Source organism: Callospermophilus lateralis, chromosome 13 (genome assembly GCF_048772815.1).
Source record: "Callospermophilus lateralis isolate mCalLat2 chromosome 13, mCalLat2.hap1, whole genome shotgun sequence".
In the NCBI taxonomy this organism is placed as follows: Eukaryota; Metazoa; Chordata; class Mammalia; order Rodentia; family Sciuridae; genus Callospermophilus; species Callospermophilus lateralis.
Window position 1 is genome coordinate 70,291,282 of NC_135317.1, and position 25,257 is coordinate 70,316,538.

The 25,257-nt window shown below is 36.9% G+C and overlaps 1 protein-coding gene across 2 annotated transcripts in view; it reads right to left on the reverse strand.

The window, feature by feature from the left end:
- Positions 1-306: 306 nt before the first annotated feature.
- Flvcr1 (FLVCR choline and heme transporter 1) overlaps positions 307-25,257 on the reverse strand; it is a 35,075-nt gene continuing 10,124 nt past the window's right edge. The window contains exons 3-10 of one of the 2 annotated variants that reach the window (XM_076872999.1): positions 24,621-24,761; positions 17,228-17,295; positions 15,725-15,828; positions 13,093-13,203; positions 12,510-12,615; positions 12,071-12,182; positions 3,086-3,153; positions 307-2,936 (exon numbers count right to left, since the gene is read on the reverse strand). In XM_076872999.1, the coding sequence (XP_076729114.1) occupies positions 2,862-2,936; positions 3,086-3,153; positions 12,071-12,182; positions 12,510-12,615; positions 13,093-13,203; positions 15,725-15,828; positions 17,228-17,295; positions 24,621-24,761 (785 nt within the window). In that variant the 3' untranslated portion in view covers positions 307-2,861. Of the gene's footprint in view, positions 2,937-3,085; positions 3,154-12,070; positions 12,183-12,509; positions 12,616-13,092; positions 13,204-15,724; positions 15,829-17,227; positions 17,296-24,620; positions 24,762-25,257 lie in introns of those variants that run through there. The other variant, XM_077105075.1, reaches the window with a different exon arrangement.

The window sequence follows — 25,257 nt, forward strand, 5'->3', positions numbered from 1 at the left end:
TGGGTAGTTATTGAAATCAATGCTTTTGCAGGAGGATGACAATAGAAAGTTCCTCTTCTGCCATCTTGCTGACCTCATTTTCTGAAGTTATTTGTAAATGAATAAAATCTGTTGGTTTGTTTTAGTCCTGAACTTGGAGGATTTTGTTTCCTCGTGTTCCATAAACTACCTCTTTCCCTCCTCAGTCCATCCTGAAATCTTATAATCCCTTTCCACTCCTTGTGAATAACTTAGCACCAGAACTTTTTTCCTAAAAAGGCAAACAACATTAACATTAAAAAAATAAATTTATTATGAGTCTGAAATAATGAAGAATAAGCAAACAGATAAACTGTACAAAGAGCAAAAATTAGAACATGAATAATGACATAAAACACAGGCATTCTTCTAGCTATTGCACACAAACATATTTTTACATGCAAATATATTTTCAAAAACATTTCTCCAACATTCTGAAAAGGCAAAAGCTATATTTGCAATATCTATAAACACCACAGCTTTTGAAACCATCAGTTTTTTCCTAAAATCATTTGATTGAAATTTATACAGATGATGATCACCTATTTCATTTTGCAAAATTATAACATTCGTTTGACACGTCTTAGAAATTTTCACTCAAAACACAGAAAAACTATCAATTCATTGTGGATTCTCTCACATCTTTTTTTGCCCCTTTTCTAAACAAGGAAAAAACATACAACACATACGTGCACACTTTTCAGAAAGAAAGTATTCCAACTTTTATCAATAATTTGTTCAAAACCTCAGGAACTCAGTAAATTTATTTTAAATACAGACAATTTCAAAATAGAAACAATTATTTGGGAGTGGGTAGCCTAAAATATTTTTGGCAATTTTAACCTATGATGTAAATATCAAAAGGAGCTACTGATCAGGCATATTCTGCCTGACCTACTGCAGACTGACTAAAGAGGCTAAAAAGAGATTTGAAAGTCCCTTGTTTCCACCAACAATCATCAAAGACATTTTTCTCTGGTTAGACTTGTTTTACTCCATGTTGAATGATATTTAATATTTAAAAAAGATCTTTGAAATCAAAGTGAGGGCTGGGGATGTGGCTCAATCGGTAACACACTCATCTGGCATGCACGGGGCGCTGGGTTCAATCCTCAGCACCACATAAAAATTAAAAAAAATAAAGATTTTTGTGTCCACTGAAAACTGAAAAATAAATATTAAAAAATTCTCTCTCTCTCTCTTCTCTCTCTCTTTAAAAAAAGAAAAGAAAAAAAAGAAAAAATCAAAGTGAATACATTCATTTCATGGATCAGGAAAATGCCACCCAGAGAGGTTAAACAACTTGTCCAGAGTGACAATGACAAACAGAAGCAGATCTGGGACACAGAACCAGAGTTTTTGATTCTTAGCTATGTTTTTTTGATAACACATTCTCTCGGGTCAGATTCCACACAATTCATAGTCATTTGATCACAGAGAACATAAACCAATGCATATGTTTCACTTAAATCAAAACTGCTATTCACTTCAAGCATATTCATCACATGATCAGCTTTTTTGTGTATATGGACATAATGTAAAAATTATGGTTAATAAATGGCATTACTGTAAAGACAGTCCCTATAAGCTTGAGTCAGGACATCAACAACATTTAAACTCTCACTGTAAACAAAACACAGTGGTAGGCACTGTGGAAACACATTTGGTCCTATTCTCCTTACCCTGAGCTTGTAAAAGAGCAGACTGTTTCAACAGAGTGATGACTACACACACTCTGTGATGAGAAAAGAATCCGCTCCTCAGCACATCAATAGAATGTGTGCCTGGGCACAGTATTCCTCAAAAGGAGAATGGTCATAAAAATGACACTGAAAAATTAGAGCTGTTAGCATCTAAGAGGTCTCCACTACATGGGGACACCCGGGCTATCTGAAGTTATTATAGATTTCCTTATCTTAGGAATCTTCAAGGCAAAAATATAGGATGTGATACAAGAAATCATGAGATAACCAGTAACACATATGATAACATTTTCTTGCTAGAAAGTTATATATTGAAAATAAGAAGAGAGTAAAAAAGGACACTGGGTATAAAACTACTCTGTTTCAAGGGATACTAAAAAATATAGTGTCAGCATTTATTCATGATAAGAAGGCAGCACAGAAAAGAACTCAATGTGCCTGTGTCTGAACTCCTTAGCTTAATTAGAGCATGATTCTTAGACCAAGGTTATGGTAGCATCTGCACACAGAACAGTTTTTATGGTCATTGACAGTTACTGTTACAACACACTTTATAACAATATAAGAAATGGGAAGAGATCTTAGCAGTCTTCTGGATGCCAGATCCCAATACTGTCCTTCAGTGGGTTAGGAGCATCATGTTGGTATATTGCATTCACTGTGGTGGCCCGGATAGCTGGTCAGCACAGTAGAAAGGTAGCTAGTTAGGAATAGATTGTGTATTTGGTCCCACTGAATAGTTTTTATATAAACTATATGTACATTTATATGCATTACGAGGACAAGACTCCCATATTATCATTTTAGAAAGTTTTCTAAGCTTCCATTTTTTATAAGAAAAACACTTTTGAAAGAATAAATGTTAAGAAGTTTACTTTCAGACATGATGTATGACTGAAAACGGACACTAGTTAGGTAAATGGTAGTGTTAAACATGATGCAGAGCAAAAATATTTTAAGCAAAATATTACTTAAATTAACCAGCAAAACAACAACCATTTGTTCACAGTTCATACAGTAATTTTCAAGTAAATATCCATTTCCACCACTAATAAACCCAGCTTTACTGTCCATATATCTTTCCAAAGATCATCAGGCTGTATCCCAATTTCTGAGGGACAGTAACTTTTTCTTTCAACTTCAAATTGATGATTCTGGCTGGTTGGATAATATAACCGTTTTTGGTTTTTGATCTACAGGACTATCAACTGGCACCTGTAAATAGAATCAGAATATAAAAAATGTATAGCACCTGGCATATGCTATTTTAGCAGATCAACAGTTAACTGTCTAAATAAAAATAGTTTCACACTTATTCTCTGTACACTCTTCTCTATAGTATAATCATAATGAATATTACTTACTGCTTTAATTTCAACATTCGTAATTCCTATATTTATGTTGTGTCTTCTCAGATCAGACTTGATTAATGCTGAAACAGAGAAGCATCAATGGAGTTACAACAAATTTTTTGTGGATATATTTTTCTTCAAGCAACACAGTCTTTTGGGGCATTATCAAAAAATTTAATACCTTAATTAATTATCAAAATATTTAGCCATAATAGTCAATAAAATCCTTGTATCCTGACAAAACAGCTAAGACTTTAACTTATTTAATAAGTCATTCATTAGTGAATAAAATATGGGATTTGAGGAACAAAAGATAAAAAGAACTTTCATTTTCCTAAAGGATTCTCTGAACTAAGGAAATATTGACATGTACATAACCATAACATTGCATGACTACTGTGATGTTGCAGAAACAAACAAGGGAGAGGGAAAGCACAGGAGAAAATGTTCCCACGTCAGTCCGAGGAAACCAGAAGGCCTGCCAGAGGCGACACCCTTGAATTATATCTTTGAAAATCAGCAGGAACTTGTCAAGCAGACAAGGGGGAGAGGAAGGCATAAAAGCAACAAAAATAAAGGGAGCAGGGCAGGAAGAGCACAGCCTATTCTGGACACCACAGGTAGTTTGGGATCACTGGGGAATCAAGCACAAGAGGGAGTGGGAGGATATGATAGGTGTCAGGTACACCGTGTGAAGAGCCCACATTCCATCTGAGCAGGGCAGTGGCACCACCAGACTGCATTAGGGAGCACAACGGGACAGCAACATGGAGGCTGTTATAATCAGCAACAAGATAAGAGGCAGGAAGCCAGCCAAGAGGTTAGCCGGCCGAGAGGAAAGAATGATAATATTAGGGATAGGTTAAAGAGACATTTTAGAAAAGAACAAGTAAGGGACTGGAGTTGTGGCTCAGTGGTAGAGCGCTTGCCTAGCATGCATGAGGCACTGGGTTCGATCCCCAGTACCACATAAAAAGAATTAACTAAACAAAATAAAGATATTGTAAAAGATAAAGAAAGAAAAGAACAAGTAAGATTTTTTTTTAAGACATAAAAAATGATGGTAAGGTGTGGGATTGAGTGACTTCAAAGTTTTCTTGCTTCTGTTATTAAATGAATGACAGCTGTAGTTATCGAAATTGAAAAATTAAAGAATCAGTGTGATAGGAAGAAGGTAAATTCAGTTCTGGGCAAGTTGAGTAGAAGATGTCCATGGTACGTCCAGGTCAGATGATGTGATTGGATGTGTTGACCTAAAATACAACAGAGGTCAGGGACTGAAGATGCAGATTTGTAAGTTACTAGTGTTACAGTGGTAGTAAAAGCCATGGACTAATCAAAAAGAATGTAAAATAAGAAAAAAGATAAAAGTATGTAATAGTTCATAATTTCACTAGTCAAAGTAGAAATAAAAGATGAAGGTAACATTATTTTATTTTCAGTGCTCTAAAAGTTAGCCCAATGCTTCCATTGATATCTTTCTGCATCAATTTACTTTTCATCTGTGTCTTTGTATTAAAAATGGATTTGCCAGGCACGGTTGGTACATGCCTGTAAAAAGTTCAAAATTCATGCAAAATCATCTCCACTTTAAGTGCATGTATGAAGACACAACTTTACTTTGTGTACAACCAGAGATATGAAAAACTGTGCTCTATATGTGTAATATGAATTATAATTCATTCTGCTATCATATATAACAAATTAAAGTTAAATACACACACACACACATATAATTACCTCCATTAGTTGAAATACATGTTTAAATGTTGTAAACTACAGTTGCCCTACTGTACTATGGAGCATTAGATGGAACTCTTCCGGTCCAGGTGCACCCCTGCACCTGTTAACCTCCTCCACCTATTTCAGCCCTCACAGCATCCATTATTCTATTTTCAGGGGGAGTACTGGGGATTGAATCCAGGGGCACTGGGCCACATTCCAGCCCTTTTTTTGTATTTTATCTAGAGATAGGGTCTCACTGAGTTGATTAGTACCTTGCTTTTGCTGAGGCTGGCTTTGAACTCGTGATCCTCCTGCCTCAGCCTCCCAATCTACTACTAATGAGATCAACTTTTTTAACTTCCACATGTGAGAGAACATGAGCTATCTGTCTCTCTGTGCCTGACTTACTTCACTTAAAAATGTCCTCCAGTTCCATCCATATTGCCACAAAAGAATTTCATTCTTTTTATTACTGAATAATATCCCACGTGGTATATCTGCCATATTTTCTTTATCTACTCATCTACGGTGGAGACCTAGGTTGATTCCATATCATGGGTACTGTGAATAGTGCTGTAATAAACCTACAGGTATTTTTTTTTTTTTTTGATGCACTGGTTTCCTTTCCTTTGGATATATACTCCGCAGCAGAACTGCTTAACAACATAGTAGTTCTATTTCTATTATTTTGAGGAATACCATACTGTTTTCCATAATTTAATTCTCACCAACAATGCTTGAGGGTTCTCTTTTCTCCACATCCTTGTCCACATTTTTTACTATTTTTTTTTTTTTTGCCATTATGATAAAAGCCACTCAACTGGGATGAGATGGCCTGTCATTTTGGTACTAACTCACATTTCCCTGCTGACCAGTACTGGGCATTTTTTCCATACACTTGGCCATTTGTATATCTTCTTTTGAGACATGTCTATTCTAATCATTTACCCATTTAAAAACTGGATTGTTATTGTGCTGTTGAATTTAGTTCCTTCTGCCCATTAATCCCTTGTCAGATCAACAGTGTGTAAATATCTTCCCCCATTCTGTAAGCACTGCTGGACAGGAAGCCTTTTAGTTGATGTGATCCCACCTGTCAATTCTTTTTATTTTGCTGCCTATGTTTTTGGGGTCATATCCAAAGAATCTTTGCCCAGACTAATGTGATAAAGTGTTTCCTTCTTATAGTTTCATATTTTGGGGTCTTAAATTTAAGACTTCAATCCACCTTTTGTTGATTTTTGTATATGGTGAGAGGATTCTACTGTCATTCTTCTGGATATGGACATTGTGTTTTCTCAACATTTATTGAAGAGACTTTCTTTTCTCCACTGTATGTTCCTACTCCCTTTGTTGAAATTCAGTTAGCTATAGATCACAGAATTACTTCTAGGTTCTCTATTCTGTTCCATGGTTTACGAGTCTATTTTTATGTCAGTACCCTGCTTAGTTTTCATTGCTTTGTAGAATGGTTTGAAGTCAGGTATCGAATGTCTCCAGTTTTGCTCTTTTTGTTCAGTATTGCCTTGGCTATTTAGGGTTCCATATGAATTTCAGAAGCATTTTTTTTCCTTCCACATTTCTGGGAAGAAAATCATTGGCAGTTTGATAGGTTGCATTAAATTCATAGATTTTTTGGATAGTTATAAACATTTTAACTTAACAATGTGAATTCTTCCAATCCGTGAACATCTCTGGGTTGTCTAATTGAACTTCCTTTGAGTTTCATGGATCTGGATGTCCATCTCTTTCCTAAGACTTAGTAAGTTTTTAGCGATTATTTTGTTAAATATGCTTCCTCGGCCCCTCTCCATTTCTCCAACCTCTGGCACTCCCATAATGGGGACATTTATTCACTTAACGGTAACCTATCAGTCCTGTGGGCTTCCTTGCCCTTTTTCATTCTTTTTGTTTTTCTGAATGAGTTAGTTTTAAAGGTCTAGCTTCATGTCTGGAAATTCCTTCTTCTGATTCATTTAGCCTATCAACTATATTTATTATTTCACCCACTGAATTATTTGGCTACAAGATTTCTGTTTAGTTCTTTTTTACAGTGTCTTTTTTGGTGAATTTCTCCTTCTATGAATGGTTTTCCTTATTTTATTGAACTGTTAGTTTGTATTCTCCCATTTCTCGCTCAGCTTCCTTCAGACCATTATTTTGAATTCCTTTTCAGACATTTTCATAAATTTCCTTGTCTTTGGGGTCTATTTACTAGAGAACTATTGTGCAAGGAACTATCAGGTTTCCTTGCTTCTCCGTGTTTCTTGTGTCCCCGTGTTTATATCTGTGCAACTAGCGCCATAGTCGCCGCCTCCAACTTTATGGAATCGTGTTGCTGTTAGGGAGAGGCTTTTTCATGTGGTGGATGCTATGGTTTCAATCGGGTGTGGTGTCAGCTTTGATTCTGGGCAGATTCGGTAGTGTTCTCTGTGCAGTTTCTTCAGCTGTAATCCTTGTCAGCCATGTCTGTGGTTCCGTATTGTGGCTGAGGCTGCAGGTGCTTATACTGTGGTAGTGTGGCAAGGTGCTGCGGTAGTGTGGTCAGGCTGGTATCTGCTCTTCAGTGGTTGGGCTGCCATCTGCCTGGTTGCTGGGCTGGGCATCAGTGCAGGCAGATGTGGGGGCTACAGGCTTTGTGTTGGCTTCTCTGTGCTGGTCTGTCTATTCCCTGGGGGATGGGGCACTGCATGGGTTCAGATGTCTGGGTCTTGGCACTGCTGTTGCCATGATGACCCCACAGTGCCAGCATGGTGGAATGACAGAGGAGTCTCAAGAACGGAGGTGTGCTATGGCGACTAACCCCCAGGGTGGGATGCACTCTAGCAGTGGGTCCAGGTTCAAGGTGGTGCCAAGTTGTAGCAGGGTAGATCATGGGGCTGGAAGGTGTACAACGCTGGCTCGAACCGTGTGGCAAGACGGCCACGTGAACTATGGCAACTCTAAACTCTGTTCAGAGTCTGTGAGGTCCGCAGGAGTCATTTGCAGGAACAATGGGGACCTATGGTTCTCGAGCTTATCTTTTCCCAATAAAGGTAAGTCCGTCCTGGCTCCAAGTCCATCTGGGCAGATAAGACAGGGTAAGGGAGGCAGGAGGCCGCGCTGTCCTCTTTCTCCCATTCCACAGTGACCCTCCACTGTGCTGCCACTTCAGAGCACTTCCTTAATCACTCCTGTGGGGTACAGCTGTTTATTATTTGCCATGGTCCTTATTTGTGAAGGGGATAAGTGATAGGCTACTCTACTTGCTAACAGGGTGACACAGATTTAAACACAGAAACATGGAAAAGTAAGGAAACGTGAAACCCTCAAGGATACAGAATATTCTCTAATAATAAACCTCAAAGAAAATGAAATTCATCAGTGTCTGAAAAGGAATTCAAAAGAACGATCTGAAGGAAGCTCAGAGAGAGAGATAAGAGAATACAAACAATTCGATAAAATCAGGAAAACAATTCATAACCTCAAGGAGGAAGTCAATAAAAGATCTATTTTGGTCTTTCTGCTTTTCAGTTTTGAAGGTGTATACTGACATATTCTCAAATCCAGAAATTCTTTCTTTAGCTATATCCAGTCTATGATAATCCCAGAGACATTCTTCACTCCGTCACCACGTTTTCAATCTCTAGCATATTTTGGTTTCTTAGAATGTCCTCCTTTGCGTTTATAATGCTCACCTGTTCTTGAAAGCTGTCAACTTCATCCATTGTGGTCTGTGGCATATCACTGATGTGTTTTAACCTCCCATTCTGATTAATTCCACATTCACACTGTATTTGAGTATGGCAATACTTGCTCTGTTTCTTCAAGTTGCTTTTTTTTGGTGGACGGGTAGCGGGGATCAAACTCAGGGGCACTCGACCACTGAGCCACATCCCCAGCCCTATTTTATATTTTATTTAGAGACAGGGTCTCACTGAGTTGCTTAGAGCCTTGCCATTGCTGAGGAGAGCTTTGAACCTCAATTCTCCTGCCTCAGCCTCCGGGACCACTGGGATTATAGGTGTGCACCACTGCACACGGCTTCAAGTTGCTTTTTGCCTTGGAGTGCCTTTTGATTTTTTTTCTTCATTGTCATTCGTGATAAACTGGATTCAAAAGGCGGCTGTAAGAGACCCACAGTAATGTGGTGGTAAGGTGCGGGGGAGGGGAAGCATATGTTTTCCTATAATGAGGCCAGTGCTTCTGGATTGTGAACTTCACAAATGTTGCTCAATCCTCCCCTCACCACCCCCACCTTAGGTGGGACAGGGTGACTGGAGGGGGTCTAGAGTTGCATATTTTCCTTCTTCCATTGGGAAGGTTGGAGTGGGCAGGACTTGGGTATTTACCTCTCCCCAGGTCAGTCAGATTCTTTGATAAATCCCAGCAGATTACAACAGTTCCTTCTGAGGGCATATCTTGTTTATGAGTAGAATGCTCCAGGTGTTTTCCAAAATGGTTCCTTCTCTCCTCCTGCAGAAGCAGGAGTACAATCGCAAAAGCCTGTGGGCCTCATAAGTAGGTTCCCACTGGATCTCAGAGTTGTCCACACTGAGCCTCCAGCACCTACCTCAGCAACCCCAGCTCTGGTTTCCTTCCCCAGCAATGGTTTTAGCTCCAGGGTTCTATTTGAGTAAACCGTAGTTCTCTCTGTCTGTTGGTCTCTCCAATTTTGGAGGCAATGGTTTGTATGATAACTTCACTTCGCTTAATGGATCCAAAAAGAGAGTGATTTTTCAGTTTGTTCAGTTTTTAAATTGTTGTTAGTGTAGAGAGGCAACCTTCAAATTTCTCACATGTCAGGCTAGAAACTGGAAGTCCGGTGTTTCTCCTGAAATCCACACTGTCTCTTTCTATCCTGCTTCATTACTGGTATCAGTATTTTAGAAAGCCCATCAAGGTCTCTCCAGTTTTAAAATACTCAACACATGAGAGAAATTAATTAGCACATTAGATGGTAAAGTCATTTAATGTAAAACTAATTTCAAAGACGTTTTGTCATTTCTACATGAATTTTTCAGGCATGATTTGCTTGAATTAATATTCATGAATCTACAAAAAAAATGTCAAGGGGAGTACAAAATTATTTTTTGTGCACTCTATTTGATAGATGCATGGTACTTGTCTGGAAATTAAGAACCAATAAGGAATTACTTATAACAGATATTTCATGTTAATTAACTGAAGATAACAAGGGATAATGGTTGGGGGGAAACTGTGTAATAGGAATGTTTTTCTTTGAGAAAACGCTCTTTGAGCACACATGAATGATAGTGACCTTAAGTGGTTGTATATATTCAAAATAAATATTTACCACAGGTAAGACTTCAAACTGAAGCTTTCAAAAAGAATGATCAGGTATATCAACAAACATAAAAAGAAACTTTGATTCATGAGATTATATACTCAAATTAAGTTATAAACAAATTTGTTTGTAATTTTTTGACTATCCTTAGCCACTGGTATCTTGTCTTGGTAAAGGGATACAGGAAGAAATTCACAAAGTAAAATAACAGTCAAAGTCAACCTGGTCCTGGAAATACTGCTGAACATGAGGTCTGCTTCCAAAGCTACTGTCACATCTGTTATATGCCCGGGCAAGCTATGGATAAAAGTTCTTTAAATTCTCTTTCTCTGGAAATGGGACACTATTCTCTTTCCTGCACATATCTCTGTGGTTATACCTAAAAACCTGAAAGAACTAGCCAACCATTCGATGTCATTTCTACAACTTCCATGATTCTTACCATTGCTACTACATTACAATAACATGTATAAGGCATTCTCTAGGTGTCAGACGCCATCCTGGGAGCTTCTCATGAACCACCTTAGTTAATCCTTACAGTGACCCTACACTGCAGGCTTTTAATACCCTATTCCTATATGAATGAGAAAAGGGGGACTTGAGAGGTTGTAATATTATGAGATGGATTTAGCAATCTATGTCTATATATTCATATCTCTATCTGTGTATTGTTTTGTTTTGTTTACCATGGTTTCTGGTACACAACTCCCCCTCCAAGGCAGGACATAGAAACTAGAATTTCTCTTCCCCAAGGTGGATCAGAGAAACCCTAATCTCCCCGCCTTTTTGACTTTGACTCTGACCTACCCTTGATAATAAGTCATTGACCTTCCTCATTCCAGAGGGCTCCTGTCCCATACCCTAGAGAGAGGACTGCTGTACAAAGGCCAAGAAGAATCTGAACAGACAGGCCTTGCTGGGTTTCCCAACCAGTCTATTAGCAATCATGGCTGTACAATAAAGGCTCTATAAAATCCCCAAGGTACAGGATTTCGGGAGCTTCAGAAAGCTCATATGGAGAGTTACAGGAAGACAAATAAAAACTCATGAGCCAGGAGGGTGGCACACCACCACTCCATGGGGACAAAGGCTCCAGTGCACAGGACCCTTCCAGACCTTACCCTGTGATCTCTCTTCATCTGGCTGCCTATTTGTATCCTTCATTAACTCAGTAAATGTAAGTGTAGTGTTTTTCTGAGTCCTGTGAGCTGTCTTAGGAACTTAGTAGAATTTGAGGAGAGGGTTGTGGAGATCCCTGACTGTCATAAAGTTCTGGAAAAGCAGATCTGTGACGAGGTTTAAGTAGGGAGAGTTCGGGGGACTGAACCCTCAACCTATGAGCTCTTATGCTCTCCCCAGGTAGAGAGTGTCAGAACTGGTCTTAGAGGGCTCCCAGCTGCTGGTCACTGCTAAACCGCTTGGTTGCTGGTAGGAAGAAATCTGACCCCCTCCTATGGTCACAGCAGTGACCTATGCTGTGAATGTTCATAGGAGAGTCTGAGCTGATGCTGGTTTTCCTGTCTACAGTCTTGGAGAGGTTAAGTAACGCCTAAGAAGGTTTGACTCAATTCCAGGTCTTCTCTGTGCTTCTTAAAATGGATTTGTTTTCTGTGAATAATAACTGTACTGATTTTGAAAAATTTAAATTAGCAGATTTTATTGTTGTCTTTTTAGAGTAGGGATTGAATCCAGGGGCATTTTACCACTGAGCCCTATCTCCAATCCTTTTTACCTTTTTATTTTGAGACAGTCAGTTACCGAGGCTGACCTAGAACTTGTGATCCTCCTGCCTCAGCCTTCAGAGTTTCTGGAATGACAGGCATGCGCCACCACATCCAGCAAAACAAATTAATACATTTATATACTTAGAAGAAAATAATTTCCTGATTTCTTATCTCATTTTTAACCCTTGAATTCTGCAAAGCCCTTAAGAAGCAATATACATGAAAATTTAATTAAAAACACAACACAACATTCTAATTTACCTGTTAAAATGATGCCTAAAAACATCCAGAAACAAAGGAAAATGTTTCCTGCCTTAGGACCATGGTCTGTTGTGAGCTTTCCTTGAGCCAATGTGAACAAAATCCCAAACACCTAAAATAAAATAAGAGAAAAAATTAAGTTTGCTTCTTTCAAGTGTACATTTGGGGGCTGGGAATATAGCTCAGTTGGTAGAGTGCTTGCCTTGCATGCACAAGGCCCTGGGTTCAATCCCTAACACCAAATAAATAAATAAATAAATAAAGTACATTTTTACCCCCAGAACTTTTTAAACTCATTTTCTTCATATGGTTTGGCTTCTAGAAATAGTCACTGAAAAATGAGATTGTTAAAAGAAAAACTATGGTCAAACTTAATATTCACTAGATAACTAGGTAAAATAATCATGGAGGGTTTAAGAGAAAGCTGAGGTATACCCACCTGTGCAGCAGCATTGAGAAGACCAGATGAAGTGCCCTCAGATTCAGGGTAAGTAATTTCAACAGCAAATTCAAAACCCAAGGGAAGGTAACCAGTCATGAAAAACCTAGGGAAACAAAGCCACAATTATTGGGGAAAAAGTACCAGGACAATGTCACACATTGATGCAAGCATTCTATAAGTGAATATTTTGAGGTTGCTATGTGAAACTATTATTATTGATACAAGAAACTATTATTATTGATTAACCAGCCAATTCACAAGAATTGGGAAGCAAAGCAATTCCTGAGTTTGTTTCTAAGAAAAAAATTGCATCTAGTTTTCTAGGCCAATTATCTTTATACCTAAAGTTACTTGGACTAGATAAGGATTATCCATTTTTTACCAACAGTATACAAAAACCAATTTTCAACTATTTTTTATAGTTCACATTTATATACACAGTAAGCAGTGGATGGATATTCCAGACTTTAAAATATTATAGAAGCTTGGGATGACCTTTAAAAAAATTAAAGCCAGAGTAATAAGACTTCAGAATTATAATAACATGGTATCATTTGTCTTTATTATATTTGACACTTACCCAAGTATCCCTCCAGTAACAAACACGATGATAATGTAACCAAGGTCCAACGTGAAAGTAAATATAATCATTCCGATAAAAGACAAAATGTAAACTATCAAAGTTGTCTGTCTAAAACAAAACAACAAAACTGTTAGTATTTTTTTTTCTGATTATCATAGGCACATAAAAATCATGTGGCTAGCCATTGCGCTATCTAAATAGTAAAAAATCTTTGTTTTTCAAAATTTGTTCATTCTAGCTAAGTACACAGGTCCATGCCTATAATCCCAGTGACTTGGGAGGCTGAGGCACGAGGATTAAAAGTTCAAGGACAGCTTCAGCAATTTAGCAAAACCCTAAGCAACTTATTAAAACTCTGTCACAAAATAAGAAATAAATAGGGCTGCGATACAGGTCAGTGGTAAAGCCCCTCTGGGTTCAATCCCCAGTACCAAAGGAAAAAAAAAAATTCACCCCATTCTTCTTATTTGTAGAAAATGTTATCCACCAAATCATGGGCTTTCAAGATTAAATTTAAGATTCAACAACAGCAGGAAAAAACCTCACATCATAGCCAGTGCTTAGATAGGAAGGGATACTCACACAGACAAAATAACTTTCATGCCACCAAACAGGAGAGTTCCCCGCTCATATTTCACGATTCAGATCAAATCTCACCTCTTCCGAAAGCCTTCCCTAACCACTGCAGCTCACAAAATTCCCTCCTCTAAATCCTTACCGATTATACCTACACAACTGGCACTTATGACATCAATTTTAGTGTATTATATTATCATTTAAGGTTTCATATGTGGATGGCTTATAGCTGCCATTTAGACGACGAGTGTCTCAAGGACAGGGATCACATATCGCTTGCTGTAATTCCTAGCCAAAAGGGAAACACACCAGGAGTTGGGAGAAGGAACGGGAGTTACCCCGAGAAGAAAGTCAGGGTGACCAGAACACATTTCTATGCCTACCAAGTTTTCTAAACATACTGTGGACTAAAGACTATAAAGAAAAGAAGTCCTTTACACATGAGCTCTTCCTCTAATTAAAGAGCTCTTCCTAAATTAAATTAGTCTTACCCTAAGATATAATTTTACAGTAGTGAAACCATAATAAGTGCATTCTTAAATTGTGAGAGAATTATCTTGGAGAATGTCAAGGTCAAAGATACTTTTGGAAGGGTTTAGGATAATAGTATAAATATGTTGGGCCTTAAAGGCATATCTGACACAGTTCCAATTCACTTATTCAGTTTATTTCATTCTATTCATTTATTCACTCACAGGTCCATTCATTCATCCTCCCAAGCACACAAGAGACGGTTTAGCCTATTAATTCTTTTAAGGCCTCCAGAAAAAAGATGCTGCTTCTGAAACCCTTTCTTGGTTTCCCAATTAGTGTCTCTCACTTTTTCTTTTATGTTAGCATTTTGCTGTTCCATATAGATGCAAATGAACAGCATTTTTATATTTCGCATTTTATAATAGTTAAGTGGTGATATGGTTGAAACACCTTAGCCAAAAATTTTTACCACAAAAAAAGACAAATGAGGCTGGGGCTGTAGCAGAGCACTTGCCTCTCCCATGTGAGGCACTGGGTTAGATACTCGGCACCACATAAAAATAAACAAATATAATAATGCTGTGCATCTACAACTACAAGAAAAAAAATCCAAAAAAAAGGCAAATGTTTTTGATGGAACAGCTTTTTGATTGTCTTCAAACCTGTAACATAAGAAAGAAGAAGATAAAGTCTGTCAAAAGTCAAATGTTTCTAGAAAGAACCTATTTTATGGATAGACTGGAGACTATAATACTAAGTGAAGTAAGCCAATCCCCCAAAACCAGAAGCCCAATGTTCTCCCTGATATGCGGATGCTAACACACAACAAGGAAGGGTGGGCAAGGGCAGAATAGAAGTCCACTGGATTAGACAAAGGGAGGGGAGGGGGAAGGAGAATAGGAAGGACAGTAGAATTCATCAAATGTAACTTTCCTAGTCTTGTATACAAATACATGACCAGGGAAACTCCACATCATGTACAACCACAAGAACAGGAACCTAATTAGGATAAGTTATACTCCATGCATGTATAATATGTCAAAATACACTCTACTGTCATGAAAAACTAAGAAGAACAAATAAAAGAAGGAAGGATCTATTTTAGATAGAAGTGAAGCCTTCTAAAAAGAATATATACATATTGTTAAATTGAAAGAAGTTCATCAGATATCCACGTTCTCAAATATTAAATAAATGTGAACAATAAAATATAGCAATATATATATTATTGAAACATTTGCTAAGTGACAAGAACCTACAAGTGTTTAGAATTCAGGTCTTTAAGTAATAGTAACACTTTAAATCCCTTAAGATTAAAAAGTAAAGTTTCTTTCAAAATCAAAATACCTTTGGGTCCCAGGGGTTTGGGAGGCTGAGGAAGGAGGATGGCAAGTTCAAAGCCAGCCTCAGCAACTTAGCAAGGTCCTAAGCAACACAGTGAGACCCTATCTCTAAATAAAATATTTAAGAAATGGGCTGGGGATGTGTCTCAGTGGCAAAGCACCACTGGGTTCAATCCCCGATAACCCACCCCCACCCCAGAAAAAACAACACTTATACACATCTATTTTTCACTTACTTGTATGTTTTGGTATAATCCAGCCACAAGCCACAGAGAATGGAGCCCACCATTCCAGCTACTACCAGTGTTAGCCCAATCCTTCCAGCATTCACCTCTTCTCCCTGAAAATAATTTGCAGAAGAAACTAATCAAATATTTTTAATTCAAATATATCCTTCATATTCCATACCTTTATATAGACCATGGAAACAATCAGATAAAATTAAGCACACGGAAGGAAAATTCAATATCTGGGTTAGAGTTTGGTGGTGGGCTGTAAAAAATATATAGAGGGCATCATATTTTAAAATCAGAAAAAATATCTAAAATAAGAGAGGGAATAAAAAAGGAAAAATTTCCTTGTCCCTCCATAGCTAGAAACACAATGATTTTTATTAGGATTCTTATGTAATTTATACATATCTAAAAAGGAATAGCTTTTACAGACTACAACTGTGTTTTCCTTTGGAAAGCAGAGAGGTCAGTTAGAATTTAATATTTACTTCTCCATGTTTATGTTGATTTCCCTTTAAAATAGTTTGTCTTTTTCCATATACCCAATAACATTAGTAAAGTATGGTCACAGTGATAATAATTTCTGCTTCCAACATTGTATGCTTTATAAGTCAGATTAAATAGGTTTAATAAAAATTATGGGAGATCACTGGGCATGGTGGCACACACCTGTAATCCTAGTGACTTGAGAAGTTGAAGTAGGAGGACTGTGAGCTCAAAGCCAGCCTCAGCATCTTATTGAGGCCCTAAGCAACTTAGTGAGATGTTGTCTCAAAATAAAACATAAAAAGGACTGGGGATGTGGTTCAGTGGCCTCTGAGTTCAATACCTGGTACCTAAATAAATAAATAAAGAGATCATTGTTTTCAGATTGAGCTCCTATTTTAGGCCAGAGAGACCCGACCAGACTAGATTAAAATCAGAATGGAGTCATTCCTGCTAGCTGCCACATAATCGAACTTGACTTTAAAATGGGCTAGAGATGCACAGCAACCAATCAGGAGTTGGGTTCCCGATGTTTTAACCCTGTAAAGTTACTATAGAGCTGGGTGCGGTGGCTCACACCTGTAATCCCAGCAGCTTAGGAGGCTGAGGCAGGAGGACAGCAAGTTAGAGGCTAGCCTCAGCAACTTAGCGAGACTCTGTCTCAAAAAATAAAAAGGGCTGGTGGTGTGACCTAGTGGGTAAGCATCCCAGGGTTTGATCCCGGGTACCCCCCAAATGACCAATCCTCTTTTGTCCCTTTTTTCTCCTTTCTTCAGTCCTTTCACCTCCTCCGCTCAGCTTGAGGGCCTTTCTAGATCTTCAGACAGGATGCTGCTTCATTCAACTAGACCCTTAAAATTGTCTCTTTCTTTCTTTTTTTTTTTTTTTAACAAATGTATTGTCAGTTAAAACAAATGTAAATCTTCCACAGTAACAAAGTGTTAATTCTTGAACTTATGATCAGACGGCTGAAGAAAAATTCTTGGCCAGACATGCAATAAGATGAAAGCAGAAGCTTACCTCGTAATGTGTCAATATCATTTGATTTAATAATGTTGAGACTGAATAAAATGCTCCAGTCATGATTCCTACATGAAGAAAAAATTATAAATGTATCATTTTCCAGTTCATGAAGTAACACAGAATACCAGGTAACAGCTGTGAAAATATAATGTATTTCCCACACTGTTGATGAAATTAAAAACTACTGCCATTCCCTTTCAGAATGTGGACTGATTAATTTAACACCTAAATTTACTAGAGAGAAGTGCTATGGTTTGGAAGTTTATCTCAAGTATGCTGGTATTGAGGTGATGAGATCTTTAAGAGGGAGGCCTAGAGCAAGGTGATTAGGTTAATTAAACCCTTGAAGGGGATTAATAATGGTAGAGAATTAGCTCTCACAAGACAAGGTTGTTAAAAAGTGAGTTGATCCTATCTCTTGGCCCCTTTCACATGTGACCATTTCCCGTTCTCCTCTCTCCCACATTGTGATGCAGTCAGAGAGTCCTCAGAACAAAAGGAATAACCTGCTCTTGGATTTTCAGCCTTCAAAACTATGAGTTTAATAAATATTTTTTTCTTTACAAAGCACCCAACCTCAGGTATTTTGTTATAGTAACAGAAAATGGACTAATAGAATATGATAGCAAAATTCTGTCATAGTACTATTATTATTTAGATTCAGATATTCTGACCATAAATCATATCCCCACATACAACACTGTATATGGAAACCAACCAAGCAATGGATCATTTACTTAGCATCTACAATGCACTATAGCCAATGAATGTTAAAAGATCTTACTTCAAAGATCTTACTCCTGTATCAAAATATTTACAAGGCAATTAGCAAATCAATATTAATGAAAGAATACTTAAAAAGAGACATGTAAAAAGAGCTGGTTATCAGGAATCATATGAGTAGGTATAAACCCTAATACATCTTAATGTATTATATGAATTTTGGTAAACTGAGATTTTAATGTTACTGAGATTTAAGTTTATTATTTCTCCATATATATTATTAAATATTTCAGGAATATAAAGAGTATAGAAAATTCTATAGCAAATATTCTTATTTAAGACCTAGTTTTGTTGAACATTAACATTTCATCATCTGTACTTCAGATTTATTTTTAGACTTTCCACAATTCTATCTCTCATCTTTCTCAAAAGATAAGAGAACAAAGGAGTAGTATCTGCTATAAAAATAACTCCTATAAACCAATCATAAAAAAACAATCCCTGAGCTGAGGATGTGGCTCAAGCGGTAGCGTGTGCGGGGCACTGGGTTCGATCCTCAGCATTACATAAAAATTTAAAAAAATAAAATAAAGATGTTGTGTCCACCGAAAACTAAAAAATAAATATTAAAAAATTCTCTCTCTCTCTCTTTAAAAAAAAAAGAAAAAGAAAAAAACAATCCCAAGAAAACCAGATGGCATTATGTATGTGTACGTTATTGTATGTGATGCTCAACCTTGATTGAGATAATCAATTATCTCAGGACAATTGATGAAATAATTTCTGTCAAACATCAAGTTTTTATGTATGTATGATGTGCTAGTCATTAATTATTTGCAAATATTCTCGGTTTATTTATTCCAGGAGTGGCCATGTGACTTAAAATATGAGCAAAAGTAACACTCTGTTTTCCACCCAACTAGCTGTGGAAGCAGGCAGAGAGATGTCAGACTGAATCTGAGTCACTTTCAAGAGCAAAACCTTGCAGCTAATTCACACTGAACATGGAGCACGCCAAGGAATAAACTTTAATTTGACAGACCACTAAATATTTTCTGCAAGGGTTTCATTGAGGTAATATAACTTAGCCTCCATCAAGATAGGGACTCTCTGTTCTTCCAGTGATCTAACCATCTATCTGTTGCTATTCATGACATCTTAATTATCATAGCTTTATAAATCTTGGTAGCTAAGAATGAGTCCCTCATCTTGTTCTTTGCTAAAATTATCTTTAATAATTTTAAAATTATCTTTGTTGTTCTTGATCCTTACTTCTCTCATAGGAATTTTAGAATAAGTTATGTTCTATTATAATCCCTATTTAAATAAGATTACAGGATAAAGCCTACAGCTGGTCTAAAAACCTGTTAGCAAAACTGAACAAAAACACCTGGGTAACTGGTCTTTGTTACTCAGCTTCCCATTGAATCCAAGATTGCCCCTTGGCCAGACTGGATTTGCCTGGGAAAGCAGAGGATAGAATGAGGTCTATGCTCAGGGCTGGGTGTATTCTACTACACTGCACCCAAGGGTGATCTTATCTATTCCAGATCTGAATAAGGACAGCAAGTGTTTAGACAAAGACTTCCGATAAGAACAAATAAATAAATTTACAAAGTAGGTATCTTATCTAAGGGATGCTTCTTACTGATTTTTAAATGGAATGGTACTAAAGTTTGCCTTTAGTGTGACGTCTGCTGTTGGGGTTTGTAGATAAACCTGATATATCCGGTTCAGAAAGTTCATTTTTATTCACAGTTTGCTACAAGTCTTTGATCAATGGATAATTAATTTTATCACATGCTTTCACCCAGCAATTGGATTAATTTTTACTGTGGTAAATTATATGAATATATTATAAGAATACTAATAGCAAGGGATGCTATGTTATCTGAATCTAAAGTATGGTATATCTGTGTTTCATGTAACAGAGAGCAATATTTGGGAAAGTAATAAAGCATACCTCAAAAATGCTTTCCTTAGTTCATTTGGTTGCCGAGTCTTTGACACTATATATACAATTCTAAAAATTTCTCCTAGAAGTGCTATTCCTTATCCAGACTATTCCATGTGCAAGACTGCTCCAATCTTATGTGTAGAACACAAGGCGTGGAGGTGACAAGTATTCATCCAAAAGATGTGACCTGATCTTCACTCAACATTATAATCCTTAACTTGTGTCTGTTTAGTGGGCAAAGAAATTTCTCCAACTGTGATAGGGACGTTGCGCTCCTCACCGTATTTCCTAACTCTTTGCTCCTTATATTCCTTCAATAGAGTAAACTCAAATTAGCTTCCCAAGCAGACTCTGTGTCTGGCCCTTTCATCAATACTGTGATCCTGCATCATAATCCTGGCGTCATTATCAATTTGAGTTCTCTCTGTACATAAAGGTATATTCCTTCATTTAGGTCTTCTTTTATGCCTTGCAATGTTTTATAATTTTCTTTATAAAGTTCTTTTGGTTATTTATTTCAAAATATATTTTTGTTGGGCTGGGGATGTGGCTCAAGAGGTAGCGTGCTCGCCTGGCATGCGTGTGGCCTGGGTTCGATCCTCAGTACCACATACAAATAAAGATGTTGTGTCTGCCGAAAACTAAAAAATAAATATTAAAAAAAAATATATATATATATTTTTTTTTAATATTTTAAAATATTTTTAATATTTTTAATATTTTTTGTTGCTAATATAAAGAGAAATGCAATGAGTGTTTTCAAATCGTCAGTTATCTATCTAGTAATCTCAATGATTCATTAGCTTAATAGTTGTCCCTAGGTTCTTCTGCATTATTTTAATGGATGAGGGATCAGCAAATTTTCTGTAAAGGAATAGATTGTAAATATTTTTAACTTTGCAGGCCATGTTGTCTCTGATGCAACTACTCAATTAGCTCTTGGAACCCAGAAATAGCTAAAGACACTGTGCAATAACTGTTTTTATAAAAACAGGCAACAGATAGAATTGGCTCAGGGCCATTGTTTTCTGACTGCTGATATACATAATCATGTTACCTACAAACAATAACTTCTTTATTTCTGTTTCTTATATTGTTTCTTTCTTTTTCCTATGTTTCTGAGACAGCCAGGACTCCCAGTTGGATGCTGAATAGAAAGTGACAGTAGGTATTTTATCTAAGGGATGCTTCTTATTGATTCTTAAATAGAATGGTTCTAAGGTTTTGCCTTTAATATGATGTGTCCTGTTGGGGTTTTGTAGATAAACCTGATACATCCGGTTCAGAAAGTTCATTTGTATTCAGTTTGCTACAAGTCTTTGATCAATGGGTAATTAATTTTATCACATGCTTTCACTCAGCAATTGGGTTAATTTTTCTCTTTGATCCATTACTGTGGTAAATTATATGAATATATTATAAGACTACTAAAACATTTCTCATTCCTGAGATAAGCCAAATGTGGTCGGGATGTATTATTATTTTTATAAATTATTTTCCTAGTATTTTAGTTGGTTTTTTTACTATCTACATTCATAAGTGAAATTAACTAATAATTTCCCCCTTATACAATCCTTATCTGATTTTGATTATAAAGGTTACAATAGCCTTACAAGTTGAAGATGATAACAGTAATTGCCTTTGGGAGGGAAAGTGGGTGACCCAGGAAAAGAGATGGGGGACACTAACTTTCCATTGTGCACCCATAGTACCTTATGAATTTGATACTATATGCATGTATTATCTGTTTGTATAAATAAATAAAACTTAAAATTAAGAAAAAAGAAATCAAGTCTTCTTTCCATCTCAAAAATAGTTACTTGAAGAATTAAATACATATGAAAGCCCTTTATACATTTTTTTAAAAGATTTCTTTTTAGTTGTCGATAGACCTTTATTTTATTTATTTATATGCAGTGCTGAGAATGGAATCCAGTGCCTCACACATGCCAGGCAAGTGCACTGCCACTAAGCCAAAACCCCAGCCCCACACCTTAACAGATTTTACACATAATTTTTTTTTAATATTTTTTTTAGTTGCCAATGGATCTTTTATTTTATTTTTTATTTATTTGTTTATTTGTATGCAGTACCTAGGACGGAGCCCAGGCATGTCAGGCAAGAGCCTACCATTGAGCCACAACTCCAGCTCCCTTAAACATAATTTTAATAACCACTTGTGTACAATCAAGTTAAGTACCAAGTGATATGATCCTAAAGAGATCAATACTCCACAGAAGTCAGATGGTACTCAGAGATGGTACCATCTCAGGCCCTGGCTCACACCATTTCCTTTTCCCCTTTGTCTGCGCAATGACTCTATCCCCATGTTCTTCACGTCGCCCTCCCTGCCACCCATAGCCCTTCCTTCATTCACCCTTTCCTAACCAGGAAGGCCTGTAGCATGCATTCACCATGCAACCTCTCATATTACTATTATTTTTTTATAAATCCCTCTTACATTGTTGTTTACTTTTCAGGTGTTTAAATTATCTTCCCCACTTGGGAGATAACAATAAATAGTCATGACAACTAATGATAAATTACTTATGGGCAGAATTTATACCATGCTTCATTCTAGCCCACAAAGCATTTAGAGCACTGTTATACATTTAGTTGGTATTTATAGTTTTTGATGAAATAAATTTCAAATGAATAACAACATAAACAATAAGTGAAGTACACATTAAGGTAGGTGTTGTAGAAGCACATTTCAGGTAAAGGAAATAATGGCACAAAATGAAGAGATTGGAATGAAGAGTGTACATACATGTGGAGAAATTCTGTGTGTATGTCTGTATTGGAGTTGGTCTTAAGTTTGTCTGAAAAACAAATTTTGTATTGGAAAACAATACAAATTTGTATTGAAAAAATTCTCTTAAATGACAGCCTTAAGAAATAAATTTGCTCTAATAGTATTGAGCCGCTGTATTTCTCTACCTCCTTCTTTAAAATTTTAGGTTTAACTACAAAGGGAGGATTCCTGTAAAATTAAGGAAAGGAATTATGACATGCTAAAGTATTTAAAGATGAGATGATATGACACTTCTGAAATTCCCTTTTAACATATTCTAGGAAGCCAGGTGTGGTGCACACACCTGTAATCCCGGCAGCTCAGGAGGCTGAGGCGGGAGAATCACAAGTTCACAGCGAACCTCAGCAACTCAGCAAAGTTCTAAGCAACTCAGTGAGACACCATCTCAAAATAAAAAATAAAAAGGGCTGGGGATGTGGCTGAGTGGTTTAAAACACACACACACACACACACACACACACACACACACATATATATTTTTTTTAAATTCTAGGAAAAAATAGAGGAAGTATATAAATTAAGAATGACTGGGGCTGGGGATGTGGCTCAAGCGGTAGTGCGCTCGCCTGGCATGCGTGCGGCCCGGGTTCGATCCTCAGCACCACATACAAACAAAGATGTTGTGTCCAACGATAACTAAAAAGTAAATATTAAAAAAAATTCTGTCTCTCACTCTCTTTTAAAAAAAAAAAGAAAAAAAAAATAATGACAAAATGTTGGTAACTGTTGAAGCTGGGTGACAGCCTACATAGTGATGGGTACGTGGACTTCTTTAGATTAAATATCTCACTCTTTCATGATTAGCAATTTCCACTAAAAACTGAGGAACTAATCCTGTTGAAAGGGTAAGAGTTCAAATCAGGCCACAAAAAAAGAGAAGCAACAAGTAACTTCTGAAGTCAAGAAAAACACAAATCAGGGAGTGTTAGTATACAATGTGGACAGTGATCATGTAAGAAACAAACAAAAAACCAAACTGTCAGAAAACCCTGAAAAGAACCAAATGTGTTGGTATCTGCAGTCAAAGTTACAGTGTAGGATAAGTAACTGTCAGCTAACTTGAAAATTTTAGAAGAGGGCTGGGGATGTGGCTCAGGTAGTAGCGCGCTCGCCTGGCATGCGTGCGGCCCGGGTTCGATCCTCAGCACCACGTACAAACAAAGATGTTGTGTCCGCCAAGTATTAAAAAATAAATATTAAAAAATTCTCTCTCTCTCCCTCTCTCTCTCACCCTTTCTTAAAAAAAAAAAAAAAAAGAAAGAAAGAAAGAAAATTTTAGAAGAACCAGAATTTTAATTGAACCCCAGGTGCTTAACCACTGAGCCCCAGCTCTTTTTTATATTTTATTTAGAGACAGGGTCTATCACTCAGTCTATCACTGAGTTGCTAAGTGCCTTGCTAATCTGCTAAGACTGGCTTTGAACTCACGATCCTCCTGCCTCAGCCTCCCAAGTTGCCACTGCGTCCAGCCAGAATTGTTTTTAAGTTAGAACTGTAGTATGATTTTCTTAATGTCTAGTTTTGACAGAACAGTTAAAAAAATAAGTGCCAGTTTTCACAGGGTGTAAGAAAGGAGCCACTGACAGCACTTCCCACATGCTTATTGCATGTGGTCATAACTACAGTTCATCAATGACCTGCACTCTAGGAGAACTCACAAGAAAACAACACTTCTCTCTTTGAGATCTATTTATTTTGAAATCATGTAAAATGATCCACCATAGATTCTTTTACTTTCAGTTTATCATTTAAGTCCGTGATGTATTATCATTTAAGTCCGCTATGGAGTTCACTAACCAATTTCATTAAGGTTAAACCACCAGGTTAAATAAAAAGAATTCACAGTGCTCAAAGGTTTACACAGACATCATAGAAAATACAAGAAAGCCACTTACCATAACTGATCAACAGAAGGACAAAAGGAATGTTTTTAAACAGGTTTCTTATTGATTTCTTGTAAGAGTACTCTTCAGGGGGACTGTCTTGAATTGCTGCCTGAGCCTGACTTGGTGGGTATGGAGGTTTTTCTTTGAATGCTGGGAATGAACATGAGAAGGATTATATGTAATTAACATAAGTGTAATAAATTGCCTGGGTAAAAACACATAATTATTTATATCTCTCTTAGTGAGCAGACAGAATCAGTTTAAGGAAGTAGTGAATGTCTTTTATGGTGAGGTTTTTCATTTTCAGTGACTTCTAAGTGCAAAACAGTTTGGTATTATCATCTCAGCCCTCTGAAACTGACAAAAATCAAGAGATTTGGCCAGTTCACTTATCTGAGCTACAAAACCATCATTAATATGTCACCATCTTGCCCACTGATTATTTTATTTTAGTTGATCAAAATTAATTTTCACTATATCAAGGACTCTATTTTTAAATTTAGTTCAATTTGTAATTAGAAATAAGCCTCAGGTATGAACAATTCGATAAACTACTGAACATTGAGAGGACTGTCTTAAGTTAGTAACTATTCCTTCTGATATTTGATGCAAAGTTTCATCTGATTCAAGGACACATCTGGTACTG